The sequence below is a fragment of the Ammospiza nelsoni genome, chromosome 21, assembly GCF_027579445.1.
Source record: "Ammospiza nelsoni isolate bAmmNel1 chromosome 21, bAmmNel1.pri, whole genome shotgun sequence".
Taxonomy (NCBI): Eukaryota; Metazoa; Chordata; class Aves; order Passeriformes; family Passerellidae; genus Ammospiza; species Ammospiza nelsoni.
This window is the reverse complement of record NC_080653.1, coordinates 9,686,341-9,711,508: the sequence shown is the minus strand read 5'-3', so window position 1 is coordinate 9,711,508 and position 25,168 is coordinate 9,686,341. Positions and strand designations below refer to the sequence as shown.

Sequence of the window (25,168 nt, the reverse complement as noted above, 5' to 3'; positions counted from 1 at the left end):
GCTCCCCCACCCCGCACCTGTGGCTTCACTCAGGGAATTTCTGACGTCCCCAGGTCTGTCTGTCTGTCCGGCTGCTCCCGGGGACGGACAGCAGAGCCCAGCCCTGTGGCACCGCGTCCTTCCCCCACTCCGCGATATTTCCACCCCAGTTTGGGAAGGTGCGAGCAGCCGGGCCGCCCTTCCCAAGGGCCCGGGGGTCTCCTCTTGCCGTGGCATCACTGAGGGCATGGGGGGCCCGACGGGTCGCCCTGGGCACGAGAAAACCCCTTTGGCTCGGTGCAGCCGTCGGGGGGAGCGCTCCCCGGGGCGCGGGGCCGCTGCAGCGGGAGGAGGGGAAGGCGGAGGCCCGGCTGCTTGTGAGAATTGTTATTTTTCATCAATCATCCGCAATTTGTGTAAGTGCCCCGGACAGGACACCAGCCGTCCTGCTGGCTGGGGTCACGGAGACAACACAGCGATGGAGAAGAGCAAATTGCATTTGCTCACCAGCTCACAGATCCAAATTACGGCCCTCGCATGGCGCGGGGAAGAGAGCGAAAGGTCCATGTGACATGAGGGAAATATGAAGGACTTTGACAGGTCTTAAACGGCCTGGCGCCAAGGCCTAAGTCTACCGGCTAAAAATAGAAAAGGGATGATGAGTGGAGATGGGCAGAGATGAAAGGGGAAGAGCGAGCGGGGCCGCGGTGCGGGGCGGCCGGGGGGCGGGGGCGGCCCGACGGGACGGTTTACCCGGGCTGGACCGGGACAGATCCCCGGGACGGATCCCGGGACGGGACAAGCCCGGTCTCCATACCCCCGGCGCGGGGATTGGGGACCGGGACGGCTCCCAGGAGCCAAGCACGGCGGCCCCGAGCGCTGCATTGACCTGGGGCAGGCTGGAACACCTTCCCTGACAGGGGACAGAGCGGGGACACTGCACGGCTGCCCTCGGGACGGGAACCGAGGCCGGTGCCTCCTCTGTCCCTGCCCGGTGCCTCCTCTGTCCCTGCCCGGTGCCCGGTCACCGACGGGCGATGCGGGCACGGCCCGTCCATGGGCGCGGGCTCCTGGGTGGTGTCCGGGCCCGCGTGGGTGGCAGCGCAGTCGGTTCCCCGGTTGGTTCCCCGGCCCCCGTTGGTTCCCCGGCCCCCGTTGTTCCCCGGTCCCCGCTGTTCCCCGGCCCCCGTTGGTTCCCCGCCCCCCGTTCGCCCCCATCCCGCAGCCCCACCGGCGGCCGTCGCCAGGGAAGGTCGGGAGCCGAGGCTGCTCTGAATCGGTTTTATTCTGCGGCGTTACAGCGGTGCGGGACAGTGGCCCGAGGACAGGCGACCTTTCCCCGCGGAAACGCGGCCGCTCCAGGCCATGAAGAGCCGGCCCCGGGTCCTCCCGCGGAGCAGAGGGCGAGGAGTCCGCGGGAGAACCGTCCCGGCGTGGGGAGATCGCCCCGAGGCAAGGAAAGGCTCCACTTTTTCCTTGTCGTGGGTGGGGGGGAAATTGGGGGAAAAAAAAATTCAAGCAAGCCCACTTTTGCCAAAGCTGCCGTCAGCAGTTTTCCACGGCGGCGAGGAAGCAAAGTCCAAATTGGGTTTAAATTTCAGTCCCCGTTGCCCGTTCAATGGTCAGCGGGACCCCCCCGGGGCGCGGCGCGGGCAGAGGTGAACCTGCCGCGGGGCCGGGGCAGGTGGAGATCGGCCCCGGGATCCCCGCGATGGGGATGGAGATGGGAATGGGGCTCTGCGGGCGGGGGGCGCTGCCTGCAGGATGAACCGGGGCGGGGGAACAGAGAGGAGCAGTCGGGATGGGAAGGGGACACCCGGGGGTCCCCGCATCGCGCCCTGCGCGGGGAGCAGCGCCACAGAACGCCGAGGGCTCCGAGCGGCGGCGGCCGCGCCTCGCTGCGCACCCGCGGAGCGGCAGGGCCCGGGAACGAGGGGGGACAGGCCGGGGGGAAGAGCAGGGGGCAGGCCGCCACCCCCCCGTCCCGCCTGGTCGCAGCGCAGGCGGCGGGGGCAGGAGTCTTGGAAGGATGGCAGGGCGCTTTTTGAAGATTTGGGGGTAAATATGAAGTGACAAGAGACGGGTCTTTATTGTGAGGGCTCAGCCGCCTGGCGCCAGGGCCCTCTTCAGCCACCGCGGCCCTCAGTTAATCAGCGCAGATCTCCAAACCGGCCTCTCCGAGGGGACACCCACCGCGCCCGCCGCCCCCCCGGGCCCCGGCGCGGCGGGACCGGCCCTAATCCCTCAGCAAACAGCCCCGGAGTGTCCCCCCTCCTCTTATCTGCCTCCCCCCGCCCGGGTAAACAGCCCCTCCGGCCGGGCACCGCCGCGCTGGCCCCGGCCGCGCACCCGACGCGCCCCGACGGCGGGGTCTGGGGCTCTGCGCCTCCTCCGCGGGCGCGGAGCTGCGGGCGGGACCCCCCGCTCCGGCTCGGGGCGGCTGCGGGCAGGGTGGGGGGCGACCCCTGGGAGCGACTCACCCGCCTGGAGCTCGGGGCTCGGGGCCTCGCCCGCAGCTCTCGCCGGGCCGCGCTTCCGGCGGCCGCCCCGTCGGCTCTGCGGGCTCTGCGCGGGCTGTGCGCGGCTCTGCGGGCTCTGCGCGGGCTGTGCGCGGCTCTGCGCGGCTGGAGCGGCGGGCAGGACGCGCCCCACCGCGATCCGCTCTCCAGGATCTGTCGTAAGGCGGCCGCCGCCGGGCTCCCCCGGCCTCTCCCCCCGTTCCCGGCCCGCCGCCCCCGCGCAGACCGGCGGGGGCCTCAGCCGCGCCCCCCGCCCCCGAGGCTCCGCTCCCCGCTCCGCCGAGGCGGCTCCGCGCTGGCCCCGCACCGGCGGCGCAGCCGGGGCTGACCCGGTATGCGGAAAGGAGCCGGGGGTGGGATTTCGAGCACTTTTCTCTGTCATTGGTTAATATTTTATTCTGTTGACATGTTTTCTTACTGCCGATGCTTCCGACACCTTCTTCTTTTTTTTTTTTTTTTTTCTCCCTTTCTTTTTTTTTTTTCCCTTCTTCCCTTCCTCCCTCCCTCCGCGCCCCCCGCCCCCCCGCGCCCGGAGCTTGGCCGGAGCTGTCAAAACCCCGCCTATGCAGATCCACAATTGGTCTGAAACGCGTAAAATCAGCAATCAAGGGGGCTTGGCTCATTAGCGGGCGGATCAGAGCAGGAAGGACATGTGAGATAGTCACAGTTTTACAGAGATCAGGACAAGATCTCACCGCTCCCACTCGGCTCCCTTGGCCATGAGCAGCCCGAGCCGCAGCGCCGAGCGCGGAGCGCGGAGCCGGCGCGGCCCCGCCGGGGCGCAGCCCGGGCCCGCGGGGGTGTGAGGGCAGCGCGGCCGCCCCTGCTCCGCCGCGCCCGCGCAGCCCCGCGCAGCCCGGCCCGGCTTTTGTTTCTATTTTAGTGTCGGGAAGGACTTTCCTGGGAGGGCTTGTTCCCTCGCTCGCTCTCCCTCGCTGCAACAACAACAACAAAAAATAAGGACCTACTGTCTCCCCTCCGCAGACCGGGAGTCCCAGGAGCCGGGAACTGCCTCGCTTTTCCTTTTTTTTTTCTTCTTATTTTTTTCTTTCTTTTTATATTTTTTTCTTTTTTTTTTTTTTTTTAATCCCGAATCTAGTTCGGCTGATTTTCGCCTCTTTTTTTATGCTTTCTTTTTTTCTTTTTTCTTTTTTTTTTTTTGGAGAGTGTGTGTGTGTTGTTGATTTTCCTTCCTCTTCCAGAGACTCGAGCGAGTTGGCTGGGCAGGAGAGGGGAAAAAAATAAAACCCAACAAATACACACACACACACACACAGCATTTTTGTAAAGGGAATCCCTCTTTTTCTCCTGGATTTGTGGATGCACCGATGAGAGATCCAGCCTTCCCAGGGACTGCCATGGCTTACCACCCCTTCCACGCACCCCGGCCGGCTGACTTCCCCATGTCCGCTTTCCTCGCAGCCGCCCAGCCGTCCTTTTTCCCGGCTCTGGCTCTGCCTCCGGCGGCGTTGGCGAAGCCCATGCCGGACCCGGGGCTGGCCGGGGCGGCCGAGGCCGGGCTGCACGTCTCGGCCCTGGGACACCACCACCAAGCCGCCCATCTGCGCTCGCTCAAAAGCCTGGAACCCGAGGAGGAGGTCGAGGACGACCCCAAAGTAACGCTGGAAGCCAAAGAGCTTTGGGACCAGTTCCACAAGCTGGGCACCGAGATGGTGATCACCAAGTCCGGGAGGTGAGAGCCGGCCCCGCGCAGCCCCCCCAGCCCGCTCCGCACCTGCGCGGCCGCGCAGCGCCCTCGCCCCTCGCTCCATCCCGCTCCCCATCCCTGCCGTGAATTAACGCGGGCAGTTTCGATCCCTGGAGTTTTTCGGAGGTGTTTCCCCCCCGGCTCCTCCGAGTTTTCCCGTCACCGCTCCCCTCCGCCTCCCATTGCTGCTTTTCCGAGCGCGATCCCAAATTAAATCCGTGCGCGTTAATTGAGCGCTCGGAACCCCCCGATCCCGTTGTTTTCGCGGCTTCCCGCAGCTTCCTTCCCTCCTGCCAAACTTTCCCTACGTCCGGGGTCGTCCCCGGCCCTGCCCGTGGCCCCCGGGCCCGGGGGAGGCAGCCCGAGGTGCCGAGCGAGCGGCTCGGCGAAGGGCAGAGAAATAGAGGAAAACAAGAATATATTTTCTCCTCTTATTTCTTGAAATGGGATTTTTGAGCTCTTCCCCTGCTTTCTGCCACGGTGTGGGCAGCACAGCGGGATGAGAAGAGGTGGGACGGGAGGAAGGCTGGGGATCCTCAGCGAGCTGAGCTGAAAGATGGAGGTTTGGGAGCACGGCCGGGGCCGGGCGGTGCGGGAGGCTCGGCGGGGCCGGCGGCGGCCGGGGGCAGCCCGGTACCGCTCTGGGTCTCTCCGCAGGAGGATGTTCCCCCCGTTCAAGGTGCGGGTGAGCGGCCTGGACAAGAAGGCCAAGTACATTTTGCTGATGGATATAGTGGCGGCCGACGACTGCCGGTACAAATTCCACAACTCCCGCTGGATGGTGGCTGGCAAGGCCGACCCGGAGATGCCCAAGCGCATGTACATCCACCCCGACAGCCCGGCCACGGGGGAGCAGTGGATGGCCAAACCTGTTGCCTTTCACAAGCTCAAGCTCACCAACAACATCTCGGATAAGCACGGCTTTGTAAGTGCGGCTGCGGGGCAGAGCGGAGCGCCCCGGGCAGGGTCCCTGGGCAGGAGCGGGCTCTGCCCGGCGCGGGGTCTGTCCGTGATATCCCTGCAGAAACCGTGAGGCTTTAGAGCCTCCTCCAGCCGTGTCGGGCTGCGCGGCGGGGCCTGGCCGGGCCTTGCGGTGCCCCGGCTGTCCCGCAGCCCCTGGTCCTGCCCGGCTCCGAGGGGCAGCTCCGGTTCTCCGGGGGAAAATAAGGGTTGAGCTGCGGGCAGCCTCAGGCTCCCCTTGGCTCCCGCATCCCCGGCCTGTCCTGCTGCTTCTTGCCAGCCTTGGAGGCTCTTTGGGAGAGGAATTTTGGGAGGTGGGTGTGCGGGGACCGCAGCCCCGACGGGGCGGTGGCCGGGCCGGGGCTGTCGCTGCCGGGACCGGCCGCACCTGCGCTGGGTGCCCGCAGGCGGGAGAAGCGCTGGAATCGTTGGCACCATCTGCCACAGAAAGCCCCGGTTTGTATCCCTGTTGATGGTGTCTGCATCACCTAAAGGAGGTAAAAACAAAACGAAGGAATTAAGCCCAAAAAGCCACCAACCAAAACAAACAGAGAAAGGAAAAGGAGAGAGGGAGAGAGAAAGGGAAGGCGGCGGGGAGTGAGTGAGGGAGCGCTGGCATTTGCAGAGACCCGCGGGCGCAGGGTCAGAGCGCGATCCTGCGGGAATGCTCGGAGGGGGAAATCCCAGCGCCCCAGCCGGCTCTCCTTCCTCCGAGCGAGCATTTGGGGCGATAAAGGGAAAGTTCATCGTGCAGCGCTGCCGGTGCGGTAATTTACGGTAAAATCCCGGGGGCTGCGGGACCCCGCTCCGAGCAGCTCCGCATCTCCCGCAGAACTTTCTTTCCCCTCTCTCTTTTTATTTTTTTCCTCTCTATTTTTCCACTCTCTCTATTTTTTTAAATTTTTTCTCTCTCACTTTTATTTTTTTCTTTTAAGGCAGGAAACAGCGTCTTTGTTAAATAATACATTGCGAGGTTATTTATAGCCAGAAAGGTAAATCGATAGAGAAGGAGTTTAAAAAATATCTTCTTTTTTTTGTACTGGTGAAAAACTAGTTTGATTCAGCGCATTTAACGGTTCGCCTCCTTCAATTAAAGATTTCTGGTGTCTGTCGTTGTCCAAAATCCGGACTGTTAAATCTGCGAGATGAGGGTTTAGCCAGTGCCCATCTGGTCAGAGAGGGATGATTATTTTTTTTAAAGGAATGCAGATTTGCACGCCTGAATGAGACTTTTTGCACCATTTTTATGATAAATCCCATCTAGATTATATCAATATAACACCGATCCGACAGTTCATCAGCAGGTGATTATTGCTTGGGTTAAAAAAAATGAGGGGATTTTTTTTTTATTACCTTCTAAACCGAAATGAAGTGATAATTATTTAGCCATTTGGCTGACGTTATTTGACAATAATTACTCAAGCTTTCGCCGTCCCTCTCCGAATTCTGGGCAGTGAATTCTGCATTTCAGCCCGACCACAGCAGGTTGGAGAATTATTTAAAAGCTATCGTGCAGGAAAGCAGGCAGCGAGGGGCCAGGGGTCGGAGCGGCTTGGGGTGTTCAGCCGCTTCCAAAAATCCTCAGCCAAATCACGGGGAATTCGGGTTTTACTAAAAAAAAAAACAACAAATCAAACTTAAAAAAAATATAAAATAAATAAAACGAAAGAGTAGAGAACGGCTTGGAGTGTTGGCGAGGCTTTCAGACACCTGGCTGGGAAAGAAAAAAAAAAGTCTGTTCCTTCTGCAGCGTTGCTCCGAGACATAAATTTGCCATGGCTCGTGGTGAAACGCTGCTTTCAGGTCGCAGGCGCTGCCTGGGGCTGGCACCGGCTCCTGCTGCCCCCGACACTCACCCAGAGCCTTTCAACTTTTTTTTTTTTTTTTTTTTTTTTTTTTTTTTTTTTTTTTTTTTTTTTTTTTTTTGTGGTGGCGAGGGATAGTAATTTATTTTTAAGGACGGAAATATGAAAAGCGGTGAGAAACGTGTCGAAAAGTCGCCTCGCGTTTGCAGGGTTGTAATAAAACTGGGAGATCCCTTTTGCTGCTTTATTGCCGTGCTTAACACCCGCAAAGATGCTGCTCTGCCCGCGTTCCCTGACCTCCTTCTTTCGGGACAGATCCTGCAATGGCATCAGCAAAAAAAAATAAGAAATCTCCTTCTCTGGCATCGGCCGGCATGGTGAATTTGAGTGTTTTTTGGGGCTGTTGTCGGGAGAAAAGGGTTTTTTTTTTAGGGAGGGAGCTGGAGGCTGACGGCAGCCACGGGCTGTGCTCTCTCTCTCGCCCATCCCAGACCATCCTGAACTCCATGCACAAGTACCAGCCCAGGTTCCACATCGTCCGGGCCAACGACATCCTCAAGCTGCCCTACAGCACCTTCCGCACCTACGTGTTCCCCGAGACCGACTTCATCGCCGTCACTGCCTACCAGAACGACAAGGTACGGCCGGGCACCCCTGGCCCTGTCCCTGCCCTGTCCCTATCCTGTCCCGATCCCTGTCCCCATCCCTGTCCCCATCCCTGCCCCTCTCCCCGTTCCCTCCCCTGTCCCATCCCTTACCCTCTATCAGGGTATTTTTCTGTCTGTGCGTGTTGGCGAGGATATTTCAGGGCAAGAAGCAGAAACACTAAAAAGGTTAAACCCCAAGCCCTCAGAGGAGGATGCACCCTCATACTGCTTGTATTATTATGGCTGTTTTTAGTGTTAGCATTAATGCTGTTGTCAGTATTTTTGTTATTGCTATCGATAATTCCCTCGTGGAGTTTGTTGCGCCTTTCTGGGCCCTGGGAGCCTCTGCTGCAGGCCCAGGCTCTGAAGAGCAGCACCAGGCCTGGGCAGCCTCACCAAGGAGGTGCCCAGGGCTCTGCAGGAGCCAAAAAATAGAGGCAGATAAGCTAATTTTAGTTGCTTTCATGATTTAGCGAGTGTCACTCCGTGAGCAGGCAGAGCACCATGCGGAGCAGGGAGCCTCTGCCGTCCCCTTCCAAGCGTTGTGTGTGTGTCTTAACCCAAAAGCTGACCCCCACCTCCAGCTCTGGCTGCTGATGCTAATTGACAGCTCTGGCTGAGGGTCCTGGTGGGCTTGTTTCCCTCGTAAAGTTTATGGCGAAGAGTCACAATCGATTAAAGAGCACTCTGTCTGCTCGGCTAGGGCCGGCCGTGGGCGCCGTCGGGCGGGGGATGCTCGGGCCGGGGGATGCTCGGGCCGGGGGTCGCGGCGGGGCCGGGCAGCCGGGCCCTTTGCAGAGCCCCTCTCGGGGCCGTGTTGCAGGGCCATGCATTATTGAGCGCCCTGGTGTCGCCGGCCCCGGCAGCCCGTGGCAGGCAGGGATAAGAATAGCTTTTAACCAGCGCCGAGCGGCTCAGTCGCCATCTTCCCTCCGGGGGGCCGTGAAAAATAACTTCCTATCATTAAGACGCTATTAATAATTCAAGGCCAAACCTCAGCATCATTTTTAATAAAGCGTGCGGTGTGTTAACGCGGGCTCCGCAGCCTGCGCCGCGCACCCCGCGCTCCCCGACGGCCGGGGCTTCACATCGCCCCTTCTCTCCTTCTGCCCCTCAGATCACGCAGCTGAAAATCGATAACAACCCCTTCGCCAAGGGCTTTCGGGACACGGGCAATGGCCGGCGGGAGAAGAGGTAAGGGGCGCGCCCGTCCCCCCGGCTCCGCGCCCGCGGGGCACGGCCGGGCCCGACGCTGCCTTGTCCCGCAGGAAGCAGCTCTCGCTGCCGTCCCTGCGGATGTACGAGGAGCCCTGCAAGCCCGACCGCGACGGGGGAGAGTCGGACGCCTCGTCGTGCGAGCCCTCGGCCGTGCGCGATGCCCTGCACTCGCCCGTGGGCGCCCTGCCCAGCCCCCTGCGCCTCAAGGGCAGCGGCAGAGGTAAGGCAGGATGCGGTCCCCAAATGTCCCCAAACCTCCTGCTCGTGCTGATTTCCTGTGGGCAGCGAGGCAAAACATTGGGGAAAATAAAGATGGGGATGCGCACAGCGGAGCTCAGGGTTCAAAAAGATAAAATCAGAGGAAACGCAAATGGCATTCGCGAGTTGCCACGTTTTTCTCTTTATGTATTTTCTTTGGAATATATATTTGATCCTCTTACACCTGATGTGGATATAATACTTCTTGTATTTAAATTATACAAGAAGAAATGGCAAAGCACCCTGTGTGCTCACCACATTAGCCTGGCATGCCCTTCCTTCCTTCCATGGGAATCTCACCCTCCCCTAAAAAAGAGAGAAAAAAGAGAAAAGAAAAAGAATTAGTACATTTGAAAGAGGAAAAAAAATGTTGTAACTCCAGGGCTTCAGGCTGGTAAATGAAAATCAACCAGCATCTCCCACGCTGCAGTTGTTGATGCTGGGTTTTGTCTCGCAGCACTATCAATCTGCTCTTTAAACTTTCCACCAACTCCATTCCCCGCAAACCTTCATCAAAACTGCAACCCCCCACCCGAGCTGCAGGGAGGGTTTATTACACCCCTCTCCACTTTCAAAGGCTTCCCTGAATATTTGCCCCAGCCTGCAGAGCTTCACCTCACCCGCAGCAAAAGGCTTTTCTCGTTTAGTGGAGCCGTTCAGGCAGGGGCTCAGCTCCCCTCGCCTCGCATCCCCTGCCTCCTCTGAGAGCTCAATGAGATTTTTTAAATTAAAGCCCTTTTTAGAGAAGTCTGTACCATACTCCCAGCCTTAAAACTGCCTCTTTAACCTGTCTCAACCTGCGCATTTGGAATAAATCCACGGTGCGCTGGCAATCAGCTCCATGTAATTAAATACACGCAGGAGCATTTCCTCCCGCGCTGCCCAGTGCCCGCTCTCTGCAGCCCGCTCGGACTGTGCAGCTGAGGGGAGCGATGCTGGGACAGGTTCTGCTTCTCCATCAAACAGGTTTTCCTGCCTGGCACGGCCACAGGACTTGGTATTGTTAATCCCCATCCTCCAGAGTGACCATAGCACGAGGACCCCCAAAATGAGTCTCTCCCATAAATAACGATCGCGGCTTCACTGTCCCACCTCCTCCTGACACCAGGACTCTTGTGAGTGACCCCTTTGTCACCTCCCCTGGTGCTTCTGCTCTGACCTGTGCCCCTCCATCCCCTTGCAGAGGAGAAGCCAGGGGCTGACAGCGACACGGAGGCGGAGAAAGTGCCCGAGGAGCGGCCGGTGGCAGCAGCCAGCCCCAGCGCCGAGGACGCGACGCCCCGGGGCAGCCCCCGGTGCCCGGAGGAGCGGAGCAAGGAGAGGCACAGCCCGGAGAAAGCCAAGGACGGGGCATCCCCCCGGGAGGCTCCTGGCGAGGGCCTGTTCGGCGCACGGGGCCTGGAGAAGGACAAGGTGGAGGGAAGGAGGAAAGAGACGGAGCCGGGCAAGAAGGACACGGAGGGCGGCGGGCTGGGCAAGGAGGCGTTCGCGCCGCTGATGGTGCACACGGACAGCCCCCCGCACCTGAGCACCGGGCACCTGCAGAGCCTGGCGCTCTCTGGCCTCCACGGGCAGCAGTTCTTCAGCCCGCTGGGCGCCGGGCAGCCCCTCTTCATCCACCCGGGACAGTTTGCCATGGCGCCCGGCGCCTTCTCGGCCATGGGCATGGGACACTTGCTGGCCTCGGTGACCGGCGGGGGCAGCCTGGAGAACGGAGCCCTCTCGTCCGCCCCGGGCGCAGCAGGGACGGCCACCCCCTTCCCTTTCCACCTCTCCCAGCACATGTTGGCCTCTCAGGTAAGCCCTGTGTCCCCATCCCTATCCCTGCTGTCCAGCTGGGCTCTGGAATCTCCTCTTTGTGTTCACCCCTTGAGTGAGCGCAGCACTTTGGGGGTGCAGGTCAGGCCCGGCCAGTGTCACCCCCAGTGTGGGGACATCCAGCGTGGCCCCATTGTGGGGAAGGAGCTGCTGGTGCCCCCAGCCTCCCCCAGGCCCTCTGCAGCCCACAGGGACAAGGGGTGACACACTTTCTGAGATGTTACCAGATTTGGCACAGGCAGAACGTGGAGGACATTTTGAAGGCGGCTTTGAGGTTGATTTGAGAAGGAATCTCGATTTTTTTGCAGCTGCTATGGCTCCTCCATAGTCAAGGGCAGAGTCAGGAGCTGTGGCCCTGCCTGACCTGGCTGTCCCCATCCAGCAGCTCCCTGTCTTCCTGTCAGCTCTGAAGGGCTCCCACAGCGCCTGCCCTGGTGCTGCCTTCCCATCTCCTCTGGTGGAACACATAAAGATGTCTTTGAACTCCCCTAATTTATCCATCCTGCTTAACAATGTGTTTTAATGTGGTTAAGGGGCTGTGATGCTGCTCAGGCAGCGTGCGGGGAGGGGATGGGGCAGATCTCAGGCAGGGGTTTGTGCTCGGTGGCACCAGCCTGGCTCGGGATGGGGTGCCAGGGGCTGTACCCCCTCTCTTTGTGTGGAACGGGCTGATACCCCCACACTCTGGTCTTAGGGTGACACTGGGCTGTTCCATCTTCGCCTTGGCTTTTTTTGGGGGGAGGGTGGGATGCAGCAGAGCAGCAGCACAGCTCTGACAGCTCTTTCTCTCTCTCTCTCTCTCCTCAGGGAATCCCGATGCCCACCTTCGGCGGACTCTTCCCCTACCCCTACACCTACATGGCAGCGGCCGCAGCCGCCGCCTCGGCCATGCCGGCCACCAGCGCTGCGGCCGCGGCGGGGCCGCTGTCCCGCAACCCCTTCCTGGGCAGCAGCCGGCCCCGCCTGCGCTTCAGCCCCTACCAGCTGCCGGTGGGCATCCCGCCCAGCACCAACCTGCTGACCACCGGCCTGCCCGCCAGCCTCAGCGCCGAGGGCTCCAAGGGCGGCGGCAGCAGCCGGGAGCCCAGCCCGCTGCCCGAGCCGCCCCTGCACAAGGGGGGCGCCCAGCGCGCCGCCGCCTCCCCCAAGGGCTCCCTGAAGGAGTCGCTCAATGAACTGCAGAACATCCAGAGACTGGTGAGCGGGCTGGAGAGCCAGCGGGAGCTGTCCCCGGGCAGGGAGTCCCCGAAGTGAGCGGCGGGGCGGGCAGCGAGCCCTCCCGGCGGGGCGGAGAAGCACTGGCGTTCTGTACAGCACAGTATAAATATTTATTGCGGAGAGCGAGGGCTGGGAGCGAGCGCAGGGACGGAGCCGCCGCCCCAGAGCCCGGAGGGAGCAGCTGGAGCGCGGGGCTCGCCCACCCCTGGGCTGGGGGGGCTGGGAGCGGCTCCCCCCGCCCCAGCGAGGCCGCGGAGCCCCCAGGACCCCCCAGCCCCCCGCCCCAGGGGCAGGGTGAGGAGCTGGTACCGACACACCTGATGGACGGGGCGGCCCCTGCTTCGGTGAGGGGCGAGAAGGGCCGAACCCTCATCGCCAAACCCTCATCTGTGCAAGGGGAGGGGGAAGGAAAAAATAATTTAAAAAGAAAAAAAAAAATAAAAATAAAAGAGAGATAAGAAAAGGAAGATGGAAACCAAACCGCCTCGGCAGCAGCCGCCGCCGAGCAGGGCGGGCACGGCGGGGGGAGCCTCGTGGGTACCTGGGCAGATATTTATGAAATAAATGGTAATTTGTGTAAATAAGCTATAAGGATCCCAGAATATGCAAATTGGTATTAATTTATTCAGAGTTGTACATTGGTGTGTACATAATATTTAGAGTTTAACTCCTCGCATTTAAGTTTTTTTTCGGTTTTTTTTTCATTTTACATGAACATATATATTGTAAATGAAAACTATTTAGCTCTTTGTGATTGAAGGAGATAGGGTTTCTCTGTGTTTTAAAATATTGTTTATCCCGCCTGTTCTCTAGGACAATCATGTGCCACTGATAAAACAATTTTTGGAGTTATTAAAACTAAGATTTCAATGCTTTAACGGACTTTTGGAAGAAAAAAAATAAACTAACGAATCCAAAAGTTAACTAAACTATTGTTACAGTGCGGGGTATAGAGAATGCAGGAATAAACCTCAGGTTTTTATTTTTCACTCCAGAACAAAAAAAAAAAAAAAAGTATAATAAATTTAAATATCACAGGACTGTGCTCTATATTTGTTTTAAAATAAAAAGATACATGATTTGCAACGTGCTGGTTACTCGGGTATCTGTCTGTTCAGTTTTGATGAATTCTCACATCTTTCAATAAAAAAAAAAGCCTCTACTCGGAGAAGTCCTGCCGGCTCCCGCCTGTTTCATTCCCGCGGCCGCTCCGCCCCGTCGGGGCCGCCGCCGCTCCGCAGGTGCGCAGCGCTGGGAGCCGCCCCTGCCCTTCCGCGGGGCGCGGAGCGGCCGTGACCGACGGGGACAGAGGGAAACGCCCCGGTTTGCGCGGCCGCGGAGCGCGGGGCACGAACCGCGCAGGGCTCTGCCCGTCGGGGCTCGCCCCTCCCGGGCCGGCAGGTGCGCGGGGAGGGGCGCGGAGGCACCGCGGGTGCGGCGGGAGAGGCACCGGGACGGACCTTCCCGGGTGCCGGGCTGGCCCCGTCGGGGCTGCGGGGACGCTGCGGGAGCGGCGGGGACCGGGAGCGCTGCCCGCAGGATGGAGGGAGCGGGGCGGAGCGGCATCGGCGGGCACGGGGAAAGGGTGATGGGGAGGGGATGATGGGGAGGGGATGATGGGGAAAGGGTGATGGGGAAGGGATGACCCGGGCACGCCGGTGCCGTCCGGGATGGTGGCGGAGCGACCCGGGCGCGCCGGTGCTGTCGGGGATGGGGCCGCTGCTAGCGGTGGGCTTTAAATCCCCCCGTTCGCCCCGAGGCCGGTGGGGCCATCGCGGGGCCTCCATTCTTTGGTTCCTCAGCCATTCCCGGTTCCCATCGGGGTTCGCGGCCCCGGAGGAAGGAGCGGCGCCGTTCCCCATCCGTTCCCCATCCGTTCCCCATCCGTTCCTCCGCCGTTCCCGTTCCCGTTCCCGTTCCCGTGCCGGTTCGCGGCCCTGGGCCGGGCGCGGGGCGCCCTCTGCTGGCTCCGCCGCGCGGCCCCGACGGGGCGGGCCCGGCCCCTCTCGGCCTCCCCCGCGCTCCCGGTGCCGCGGGCGGGGAAGGGGCTCTGAACGCCCCCAGGGTGTGAGGAGAGGCGTTGGGGCGTTATTCGGTGGGGGAGAGGGGATGCTGCCTCTGTGGGTATTTCTGCTTGAGGGGGAGCAGCAAGGTGGAAATGGTTTCACCAGGAGGAGGGAAGAGTGGTGACTAAAGTTAGGCTGGCAGGATTATTTTGGAATAAACAAAACTCAGGATGAGCAGCAATTTAATGGGCTGTGTGTTTAGGGAGGGGGACAACCTGTTCCAGTGTGGGGGCTCCTCTGGCTCTTTCCCTCTAATCCGTCCAGGCTGGATTTAGGCAAAGGTGGTTGGGAAAATCACAGTGAGAAGATGGTGCTGGTACTGCAGAATATGCTGGGGCAGCCTCACGATGGGTCCCTGCCATCCTGGTGGCTCAGGGACAACCCTGTCACCCATCCTGGAATGGGGACCAAGCCCTGGTGCCAGCGGGACATCCCAACCTGCCGTGGGAGCACAAAGCTGCCCTTCACTGGGGAGGGGAAAAGTGTTCTGTTGGTTATGATGGTGACCCTGAGGAACAGTGCCCAAAGGCAGGGAGCAGGGCCCGGCCCCCCCAGCCAGGCTGTTCCAGCAGGAGCCAAGCTGCTCCCTGGCCTTCCCCAGGCTCTGAGCAGCCCCATTCAAGCAGCTCGATGAGCAGCTCCCGATTAGTCACGCACTGGGCTGGGATTTCTGCTCCTCAGCTGGGAAAGGGCGCTGGGAGGCCCCACAGGGGCACACCCGGCTCAGCACCTGGCAAAGCCTGGCCTGGCCATGCCACTGTGCCCACTGTCCTGTCACAAAAACAAAGCTCTGGGTGCTCTGGAGCCGCTGTTTTCCCACCTAAACGCTGGTGCCGTGTCTGCAGAGCAGCGAGATCCTCACACACCGAAATCCTCACTGGGTTCGTGGCGAGTTCTGGATTTCTTCAGCTCGATGCACGAGGTGCTTGGCCAGGCACTAAAAATAGCAGAGCTGCCCCGAGGGCTCCGTGGGCCCGGCGGACAAAGCGCCTTGGCCGAGCTGCCGTGCAGCACAATAGCGCTGCTGGAAGGGCTCCATGGGCGGCTGTTTGTAAACAGGAACATGAGCTCATGCCAGAGCATCTCACAGCCCTGCAGAGGGGAATGCTGCCTCGGCTCTCGTCCCTGGGCAGCCCAGGGGGGCTCTGCAGGACCCCCGCCCCTCATCTGGGCTGCTGTGTTTGTGTGTTACCCCAGGGCCACTGTGCATTTTGGGTGTGGGGCAGAACAGCAGAACCAAATAATGGTTGGGAGGAATCATAAAACCCATCTTGTTCCAAGCCCCTGCTGGGGATAGGGACAATTTCTACTATTCCAGGTTGTTCCAAGCCCCATCTAACCTGGCCTTGGACACTCCCAGGGATGGAACAGCCACAGGTTCTCTGGGCAGGCTGTGCCAGGCCCTCACCACCCTCACAGGGAAGGATTTCCCACCAACATTTAATGTAAATCTCACCTCCTTTAGCTTAAAATCATCTCCCTTGCCTTGTCTGTGTAAAATGTCACTCTCTATTTTTTTATAAGCTCCCCTTTAATACTGAAAGTTGCAGAAGGGGTGAGGGTCTGAAACGATGCCATGGAGCTGGGCATGCCTGGTGCACACATCCTGCCCCGCACCAGGAGCTGCTCCCAGCCCAGACAGAGCCTGGGGACACAGGATCCAATCCCCGCTGGAACTTTCCAGCGAGCATCCGCCGCTCCCGCCCGTGCGAGCGCGGGGTGCGGCCGTCGGGGAAGGGGAGCCCCGCACGGACGGACGGACGGACGGACGGACGGACGGAACGGGCGGGTGGGCGGCAGCTCCCTGTGCCGGGCTGGCGCCGCGCTGCCTCCGCAGCCGGGACAGAGCGGAGCGGGCCCAGCCCCGGGCCCCGCTCCCAGTGAGGGCCCCGCGGAGCGCAGGGGCGAGGGGGGCGCGGTCACGGCCCCGGAGCCCAAATTACCGGCGGGGCCGCCGCTCTGTCTGCGGCTCCCGATGGCGGATCAATGGACAATGGCAGCGGCGGGGCCCGCCGGGCTCTGCCCCCGCTCCCGGCGGATCCTCGGCCCCATCCCGGCCCGGCATCCCCGCGCACCTGCGCGCTCGGGGCGGATGCGCGGCCGCACCTGCGGCCGGACGGGATTTATGGGGCGGTGGGGTGAGCTCCGGTGTGGAGTTCAGCTGCTCTTTGCCTGTCCCGCCTGATCCAGGGCTGAGCCCCTGGACCCTCTGCCTGGGTCCTTCCTCCGGGCTTCTTAGCCCCTCCATTCCTCCGCTTCTGCCCCGTTATCCCCGCCGGGGCACGGTCCTTGTCCCGGGCCGGGGCTGTGAGAAGGACGCACGTCCAGGCTGTCCCACAAGGTTCCCAGAGCCGCTTTGATCCGTGTGGGTGTCTGGGGGGCGGAGGGGAGGGGGGGGTAAAGAATTATCAGTGTAAAAGCAGCTGTTTATTTTGATACGGAGCCGGTTCTTAGCCGCAGGCACCGTTTGCTCCGTCCTTGCTCTTCGGGCAGGGTGGGAAAGGGGAAAGGGGAGGGTCTCGGTTTATTCCGGTTGTTTACAGCGGCGGGTGATGCCGAGGCAGAGCCAGGTCCGTCGCCCCTCGGCGCCCGCCGGGGCCTTTTCCCAAGCCTTGCTCGGAGCCGGGAAGGGAGGAGGCTCAGCTCGGGACATCCGACGGGATGGAGCGGAGGAGAGGAGGCTCCGGCGGGCGGAGCCCTGCTGGCCCCTCGGGTGAATCCACAGCGCTCCCAGCCCGCGGCACGGGAACGGCACCGCTTGGTTGTGAGGTGGTAGAAAACCCAAACCTAAACCCAAACCTAAATCCAAACCTAAACCAATCCCAAACCAATCCCAAACCAATCCCGGGTTTTTCCCGAGACGCGCCCCAAACCCGGGCAGGGAATCCCGGCGCTGTCCCGGGCTCGGCCGCCAGGTGGCGCAGCGGCGTCGCACCGAGGGGCGGCCCCGGGGGCGCGGCCGAGCCGGGGGTCCCCAAAGGGTCCTCAGAGGGTCCTGGGGGTCCCCAAAGGGTCTCGGGAGGGTCCTGGGGATCCCCAAAGGGTCCTCAGAGGGTCCCGGGGGTCCTCATGGGGTTCCCCAGAGGCAGCAGCCCGTATGGGTGCCACTATGAGCGATCCCAGGGGTTTGGCTTCCTGCAGCTCGCAGGAGTGGGGGGGGTCTCTGGCTGGTACCCCACGCTGTGCCTGCCCTCCTGTCCGTCTGTCCCCTGTGTCCTGCCACCTGCACGGCCACCTTTCTGAGGTTCATGTGGGTATCTGATCACTTTTTCTGTTCAGGTGTCCATGCTAGCAGCTGTCCAGCTGTCGGGGACCTGGCTGGACCATTCTCCAGCTTTGTGGGTTCTGCCACAAACCCACCACCAACCCAGGAGTTGCTCCCTCCGTGTGCTCGTGGCTGCTCTGGAAAGCCTGGAGGGACAGGGCTCTTTGTAGGGGACACAGCACAGGGGCTCTTCCTCCAGCCCCTTCTTGTCCCCCTGGTGAGCTCATCCCTGCAGGGGATCTCTGCCAAGCCAGGGATCCCTTGGAATTTTGCATCCCCAGAGCCCCTCGGAACGCAGGGAGTGCTCACTCCGAGGTGCCTGAGCCCCCACAAGCAGCTTGCAGCAGCGATGCTCTGTGTTCTGCACGGAAGGTCTTGCACTGCCTGGGGAATTCATGGATGAAATCATGCAGGAAAGGCTGCTCCTCTTCCCCTGGCGCTGCTGTGAGCACAGGTACATCTGTCCTTTGCTTCCCATTGATTCCTGTAAATGGCCCTTGCCTCCAGCCCCGGGCCTGGCACGCTCGGTAATTCTTTGGAAATAAGATCTAATTAAAATGAGACAGCTCTGTCGAGGCACTACCTAATTGTCTTTGCAAAATGACCTTGTGGAGATCCTGGCTCGGCTCCCAGCACAAAGGTGTTGTGAGTGCAAAAATCCTGCGTGGCTGGGAGGGGAATCAGCTAAAGACTTTTGGGAAATAATGATCTGGAGGGGACACTGCGGTGCTGCTGTCCCTGGGCCAGCTCCAGCCGCCGTCCCCTTCCAGGCCTTGGGGACACCCTCAAAATGGGTCAATTCCATGAGGGGCTCAGCCAAGGCCATGCCAACAGGAATTCCTGGTGTTTCCCTGCACTCCTGGGTTTCCACAGCAGGGAAAAGGGGCAGAATTTGGTTGTTGAAGCCTCAAAGGCATCCAGGCCCCTCAGTGATGGACTCAGATGTGCCCCCAGCTCAGCCTGCTGTGTCCTGCTCACTCCAGAGATCCCACTGGGCACCGGGGACTGGCACCATGAGGATGCTGCGAGGAGAAGGTGTCACCAGCCCCCTTTGTTCCCACAGAGCTCCTCATTTTGGGACAGTTTTGGGGCATTTTTGGGACATTTTTGGGGCCAGACCTCTCCCGGCGTGCCGCGAGCAGGAGAGCAGCCATCCTCCACGAGAGGGAGCGTTTGCAGGGGTTTTGGTTCCAGCCGGGCTGTTTTGGCTTTCCCCGGTTGTTTTAAAGCACAGCCCATCCCCGTGGCTGTCTGAGCCCTCTGCCTGCATGGAATTCCCGTTTTCCTGGCGTGGGGGAACGCTGGGCAGAGGGGATGCTCTGCTCCCTCCCTGGCTGGGTGGAGGGTCCTGTCCCCCATGAACAGGAGGATGCTTTCCTCCGTTTGGGGTTATCAAAAAGGAGAATTCCTTCTTACTGGGGTGCCTGGGGAGGGTTGTGCCTGGTCTTGGTCAGGTGTGGGGCAGGGCAGGAGCAGCCAAGCCAGCCCTGAACCGTGGGGAGCCCTGGGTTGGGCTTGCCCGGATCCCCGGGCAGGGATGGCTGGGGGGACCCTGACCCTGGGACAGCCCAGTGGGGCTCCTTGTGGCACAAAATGGCTTTGGCAGCTCAGCTGTGGCCTGGGGTGGTCTGTGGGACCCCATTTCAGGACTGAGGGGATCCCACCCTCCCCAATCTCACTGCTCCCCTCTTTGAGTCACTCAGAGACTCCCCCAATGCTTGTGATCATTCCAGAACAGGAACAGGCTGTTTATAATTTCCCAAGTGACTGCAGCAAACCCAAGGCCAAATCTCCCACCTCTGGGGGCACAGGATCATGTCCGGGTGCCGTGGTGGCCACACGAGCTGTGGGTGGTTTGGATGCACAATCCAGCCCAAGGCCTGCATGGGAACGTGGTCCTGGCTGCCCCTGCCCTCCCTGGAGCCTGGGAGAGCCCAGACCGCCCTATCTGCAAACTGCAGAGCAGATTATCAGCCTGCACATCTGAGATTAAAGCCCCCTCTTCATGTCTGGCTCCCCCAGAGCCGGGGCTGAGCTCGGTGCAGACTCTTTGGCACCAGGGGCTGATTGCTGGGGTAACCTCTGGCTTGGCTGGGAGAGGAGAGGAAGGCTCAGACGAGCTCCAACCAAGGGAAGGAACAAAGGAAAAGAGAAGGGGACACACAACAACAACAGCAGCAGTTTATTCCAGCAGGGTGGTGGGAGGAAATTCAGGCCCCGGTTTGTGTGATCTGGGGCAGGGAGTGAGTGACTGGGAGGGTTTGTCCCAGTGTTCTTCTCCAGCACCCGCTTGGTGCTGGGAATTCCTGATGGAGAACTCATTGAGAAGCCCAGGGGTGGTGGGCTGGCAGCTGCAGGAGGCAGAAAAGCCCCGGGGCTGCTCCTGCTTTGCTGTCCCTGCAGAGCTCCCAGCCCGTGAATCCCAGAGCCTGGCGCTGTGCAGGGACAGCATCCTCAGCAAAACAGGGGGAGATTTTTCCTAAGAGTGCTCTGAGGGCTTTCCTTAGGAGAAATAGCAAAGATTTCTCTGTGTTCTCCCAGGCACAATGTGCGCCCAGCTGCTCTGAGCAAACCTCAGGCTCTGGAGGGTGCTCAGCCCAGAGCTGGGATAGTCCTGCCCAGGCAGGGTGGCTTAACAGGCTTAGAGCAGCGTAGTTCTTATAAACAATCACATGAATTAGCACAAATCTCATTAGATCCAGGCTTCTCCTGGCCTCCTGTGTTCCTAATACCCCTCACAGGGGCTCTGTGCAGGCGACAAGCAATGAAATTCCTTCCAAGCCGTGGCATTCTGGGTTTGCTCTTCTCAGAGCCATTTCCACGACAGTCAATGCACAGGAGAGCAGAAATCTGATAGGTAAAAAGCCATTCAAGGTCCTTGGGTGTTTTAAGCCTGATTTGAAAGTTTTGGCTGCTCAGTCAGAGCAATGATTCAGCTGATGATGCCCAGGGGTGTCTCCCCTGTTGAGCAACAGGCACAGGGTGATTTCTGTGCTCTGGTGTGCCCCAGACAGCTCTGCTTGGCCTTGGCTGCCTGGTGGCCTGGCACCGTGGGGAATGGGGCTGTCTGGCCAGGGTTTTATGGCATGTTCCATTGGGGTGTAGTGGAAGAGGTGGTCAGTGCTCAGGAATAGTAGATTTAGCCTGGAATGCTTTTGGGAAGGGAATTATTTTTCTCCTGTTGGTGCTGTGCATGACTGCTGAGTGCTGCCCACTCCTGGGCAGTGCCACCCTCCAGTCTCCCATTTCTCCTCCCAAATCACTCCAAGAAGCAGCACAGGAGTTTCCCTTGCTCCAGAACCACGGCAGCACCTCGTCTGCTGCTTCAGGACCAGGCTTGGGCTCCTGGCAGTCGTGGCAGGAAACAACACAGGACCTTTAACGATAAAAAAAAAAAAAATAAAAAAAGGCTTTTTACATCTCTGCTGAAAGAGATGTCATCTACATCTCTGTCTACATCTCCGTTGCTGCTTCACCTCCCGGCAGAGCAGAGATGTGAGCAGCAAAAGCCGGGACAGGCAGCAGAGCTTGAGAAAGCATCTCCCGGGGGACCCGGTCTGTGGCGGAGCAGCCCGGGATAAGCGAGCATGAGAAAAGCAGGCTTAGCCCCGCAGTCACCCTTCAGATGCGTTTCCGGCTGCTTTTCATCTCGCTCCGAGTTTAAAAGCCATCGCATCGCAGCCCTGCCGCTGCCGCCAGCCTCGGCAGCGCTTCAAAGCGGGGCTGTCAGTGCGGGGGGAGCCGTGTCCCCAGGGCACCTGCGGCCCCGGGCGGGGACAGGGCTGGGACACCGGCAGGGACAGGGGATGCCCCCCAGCATCCTCCCTGCCCCGGGAATTTGCTCCCTCCGTGTGCTCGTGGCTGCTCTGGGAAGCATGGAAGGACGGGGCTCTTTGTAGGGGACACAGCACAGGGGCTCTTCCTCCAGCCCCTTCTTGTCCCCTGGTGAGCTCAGCCTTGCAGGGGATCTCTGCCAAGCCAGGAGCTTTTTGGAGTTTTGCATCCCCTTTTGCATTCCCGCTTTCCTAAATTTCCTATTCTCCCTCTGCAGCTCTCTGTGGATGAGCGCAGCCAGGGGTGGTTGGCGGCACCACTGTCACATACCCGGTGCTGGGGGTCCCTCAGGGTGTGTTTGTGGGGTTTGGCACTTGAATCACCTGGAAACAACGGGGTGCAGCAGAGCTGGGACTGTGCTGGCCATCGGGGTGGTGGCTGTGGCTGTCACAGCTCAGAGGGTGCTGGTGGATCACCCCCAGCACAGAGGGACCTGAAAACCCACAGAGGGGTTCTCCTGCATCCAAGTGACAGCTGGGAATGGGATCTGCTCCCTGCTTGTCCTACTCAGCTCTTCAGAGCCTTGGAGGGGGCTTGGAGCAGCCTTGGGTGGTGGGAGGTGGAATGAGATGACCTTTGAGGTCCCTTCCAACCCAAAACATGCTGGGATTTTGTGAAAGGAATGATACAAAACCACACAGGAGGCAGGAATGATATTGAGATCCTCCTGGACCTTGCACAAGTGATTTCACCCCACCTGGTGAAAACAACACCTGAATTTGTCTCCAGGACAGAGAGCAGAGGAGCCCAGGACGACCTGCAAACATCCCTGATGGAAACGTGCTGCTCAATCCCTTCTCTCCTTGGCTTTTATTTGTTTGCCAAGCCCCTGGATGTGATTGTCCATTTTCTCCCAGGGTTTTTGCCTCAGCAGGCCTGTAGGGAGAAGTGCACTCACTGCTCGGTGACAAAACGCGTTCTCGAGATGGAAAAAGCTCCTTTCAAGGAAAACATGACATTTCAGTGGAAAAGTACCATTGCATGCTGTTTCTAATTTTAAAGCTCTGCCTTGGAATGCTCCCATGGACTTTGAAATCAGAGCTGGCTCTTATGCTTTCCAGGTTTTATCCACCTTTCCTATATAATTTCAAATTGCTCCCTCCGTTAACGAGACAATTCTGCCTCGGTGGATTTTGCACAGACTTCTTCCAAAGCGCAGTTTCCCTTATCCCATCCCTTTTTTCTGTGTTTTCTTTCCCCCAGCTCTAGACTATAAATACCTTTAGGCCAGACTGTGGGAACTGCACAAAGCCCTGTACCTGGCTATGCCTCCTCAAAGGATGGATGAATGAATGTGATTCCCGGTACTGAAATTAACTCTTAAAGCCACATGCTACAAATTAATGCATCTGCTCATTCCCAAAGCATTTCATCTCCCTTAAAGCTGCTAGCATTAATTTCCCCCTGTTAATCTGACCTGTGCCGTGAGGGAGAAATGCTGTGGGCTTTTCCCCCTCTGTTCTGTTTGTCCTCCCCGAGCTTCACTTTTAAAATAGAGCACAAAAACCATCCGTGAGCCAAGAGCTGCTGGAGCCAGCAGAGGGGAGGCGAGAGCAGAGATTCTGCCTTTCCCCACCTCGCAGTAAACTTCGGGGAAAGGGAAAAATGGTTGCTGGGTTATTTCTGGTAATTTCCCACAATAAGAGCCTGATAACGGCAGTTATCAATATCAATGGCAATCGATCATGGCAAACCAGCAGTGGCAGATGAGGCTGAGGGGCAGGCAGAGGCTGGAGGGGTTTTGACATCCTTTATGCCTGCTAGAGCTGCATATATTTCTCCTGCATTTTGCCTGAATTTTCCCTCCCTCCCACAGCATTTCCCCCCTTTGCCTTTCCCCCTTTGCCTTTCCCCCTTTGCATTTCCCCCTTTGCCTTTCCCCCTTTGCCTTTCCCCCTTTGCCTTTCCCCCTTTGCCTTTCCCCCTTTGCATTTCCCCCTTTGCATTTCCCCCTTGTTTTTTCCCCCTTATTTTTCCCCCTTGCATTTCCCCCTTTGCTTTTCTCCCCTTTGCCTTTTCCCCTTTCATTTCCCCCTTTCATTTCCCCCTTTCATTTCCCCCTTTCATTCTCCCCTTTGCATTCCCCCCTTTGCATTTCCCCCTTTGCCTTTCCCCCTTAGCATTTCTCCCCTTTGCATTTCTCCCCTTTGTATTTACCCCCTTTGTATTTACCCCCTGTGCATTTCCCCCTTTGCATTTCCCCCTCTGCATTTCCCCCTTTGCATTTCCCCCTTTGCATTTCCCCCTTTGCATTTCCCTCTCTGCATTTCCCTCTCTGCATTTCCCCCTTTGCATTTCCCCCTCTGCATTTCCCCCTTTGCATTTCCCCCTCTGCATTTCCCCCTCTGCATTTCCCCCTCTGCATTTCCCCCTTTGCATTTCCCCCTCTGCATTTCCCCCTCTGCATTTCCCCCTTTGCATTTCCCCCTTGCATTTCCCCCTCTGCATTTCCCCCTCTGCATTTCCCCCTTTGCATTTCCCCCTCTGCATTTCCCCCTTGAATTTCCCCCTCTGCATTTCCCCCTCTGCATTTCCCCCTCTGCATTTCCCTCTCTGCATTTTCCTCTCTGCATTTCCCCCTCTGCATTTCCCTCTCTGCATTTCCCCCTCTGCATTTCCCTCTCTGCATTTCCCCCTCTGCATTTCCCCCTCTGCATTTCCCCCTTTGCATTTCCCCCTCTGCATTTCCCCCTCTGCATTTCCCTCTCTGCATTTCCCCCTCTGCATTTCCCCCTCTGCATTTCCCCCTCTGCATTTCCCCCTCTGCATTTCCCCCTCTGCATTTCCCCCTCTGCATTTCCCCCTCTGCATTTCCCCCTCTGCATTTCCCCCTCTGCATTTCCCCCTCTGCATTTCCCCCTTGCATTTCCCCCTTTGCATTTCCCCCTGCACTTCCCCAGTATTCCCCAGTATTCCCCCTGCCTTCCCCCAGCATTATTTATTTTCCCCAGCATTACTTATTTTCCCCAGCATTATTTATTTCCCCCTTGCATTCCCCTCCATTCCCTCTGCAGCATCACAGTGCAGCCCAGAACCCCTCTGCCACCCCCTGCTCCCATCTCCCCCACAAGAGAGGTGGATTCAGCATTAAATCACTGCAGTGGTGCCCAGATTTCCCTGTGAGCTCCAAGGCCACATCCTTCCATCCCTGTGGGGCCTGGCACTGCTCTCCTTGGCACCTTTTCTGCCCTGTCCCACTCTCTGGGAGGGCAGGGAATATTTACATGGGAGATGCTATCGTGGTGCAGCTCAATCTGTCCCCTGAGGTGAGGCACAAACAGGTTCACTGCAACCAGGTCACTCCTTTCACAGGTTTAAGTGGGTTTCACTGTAAAATGAATTTATTTCAACAAAACCTTTTTTGATAAATTAAACCAGCGCCGCTCTGTATATAATTTCTATAAACAATCTTCTCTAATGTTTACCTAACCTGGGGTATGCAGAAACTCTTGCACGTTAAATATTAGATGAAAAGAGGCTATGAAACCTTTAAATCCATTAAATAATTACTTTTTTTTTTTTTTTCTTCAAAGCAAGAAAGCCAGAATACCATGGGAAAATACCGAGCTGAGGTTTTCCTGGCTTCTGCCAAGGGTGAAGGGAGACAAACCCCTGATGCTGCCATGGCTTTGTGGTGGTTTTTGTGTTTCCAGGGCTGTAGCATGAGGGTCACTGGACTCAGAGGTTGCCAGCACCCATCCACACTCCCCCTGTGTAGCTGGTGATGTGAGGATTTATCTCCTGGGTGATATTTGCAGGGTCCTGGGACGTTTGTTATTCATAATTTGTGAATTTACTGTGCAGCATTCGTCAATTCATTAAATAAATTCATTAATGAATTTATTTAATTCATTAATTCATTAATTAAATTCA

General features: G+C 58.9%; 1 protein-coding gene across 1 annotated transcript; it reads left to right on the top strand.

Moving 5' to 3' along the window:
• The first annotated feature begins 3,298 nt into the window (after positions 1 to 3,298).
• TBX2 (T-box transcription factor 2) lies at positions 3,299 to 13,301 on the top strand. Its single transcript, XM_059487157.1, has 7 exons — positions 3,299 to 4,191; positions 4,864 to 5,131; positions 7,463 to 7,609; positions 8,736 to 8,812; positions 8,887 to 9,056; positions 10,278 to 10,891; positions 11,720 to 13,301. The coding sequence occupies exons 1-7, from the start codon at positions 3,827 to 3,829 to the stop codon at positions 12,164 to 12,166; spliced, it is 2,088 nt and encodes a 695-aa protein (XP_059343140.1). The 5' UTR covers positions 3,299 to 3,826; the 3' UTR covers positions 12,167 to 13,301.
• The last annotated feature ends 11,867 nt before the right edge of the window (positions 13,302 to 25,168 follow it).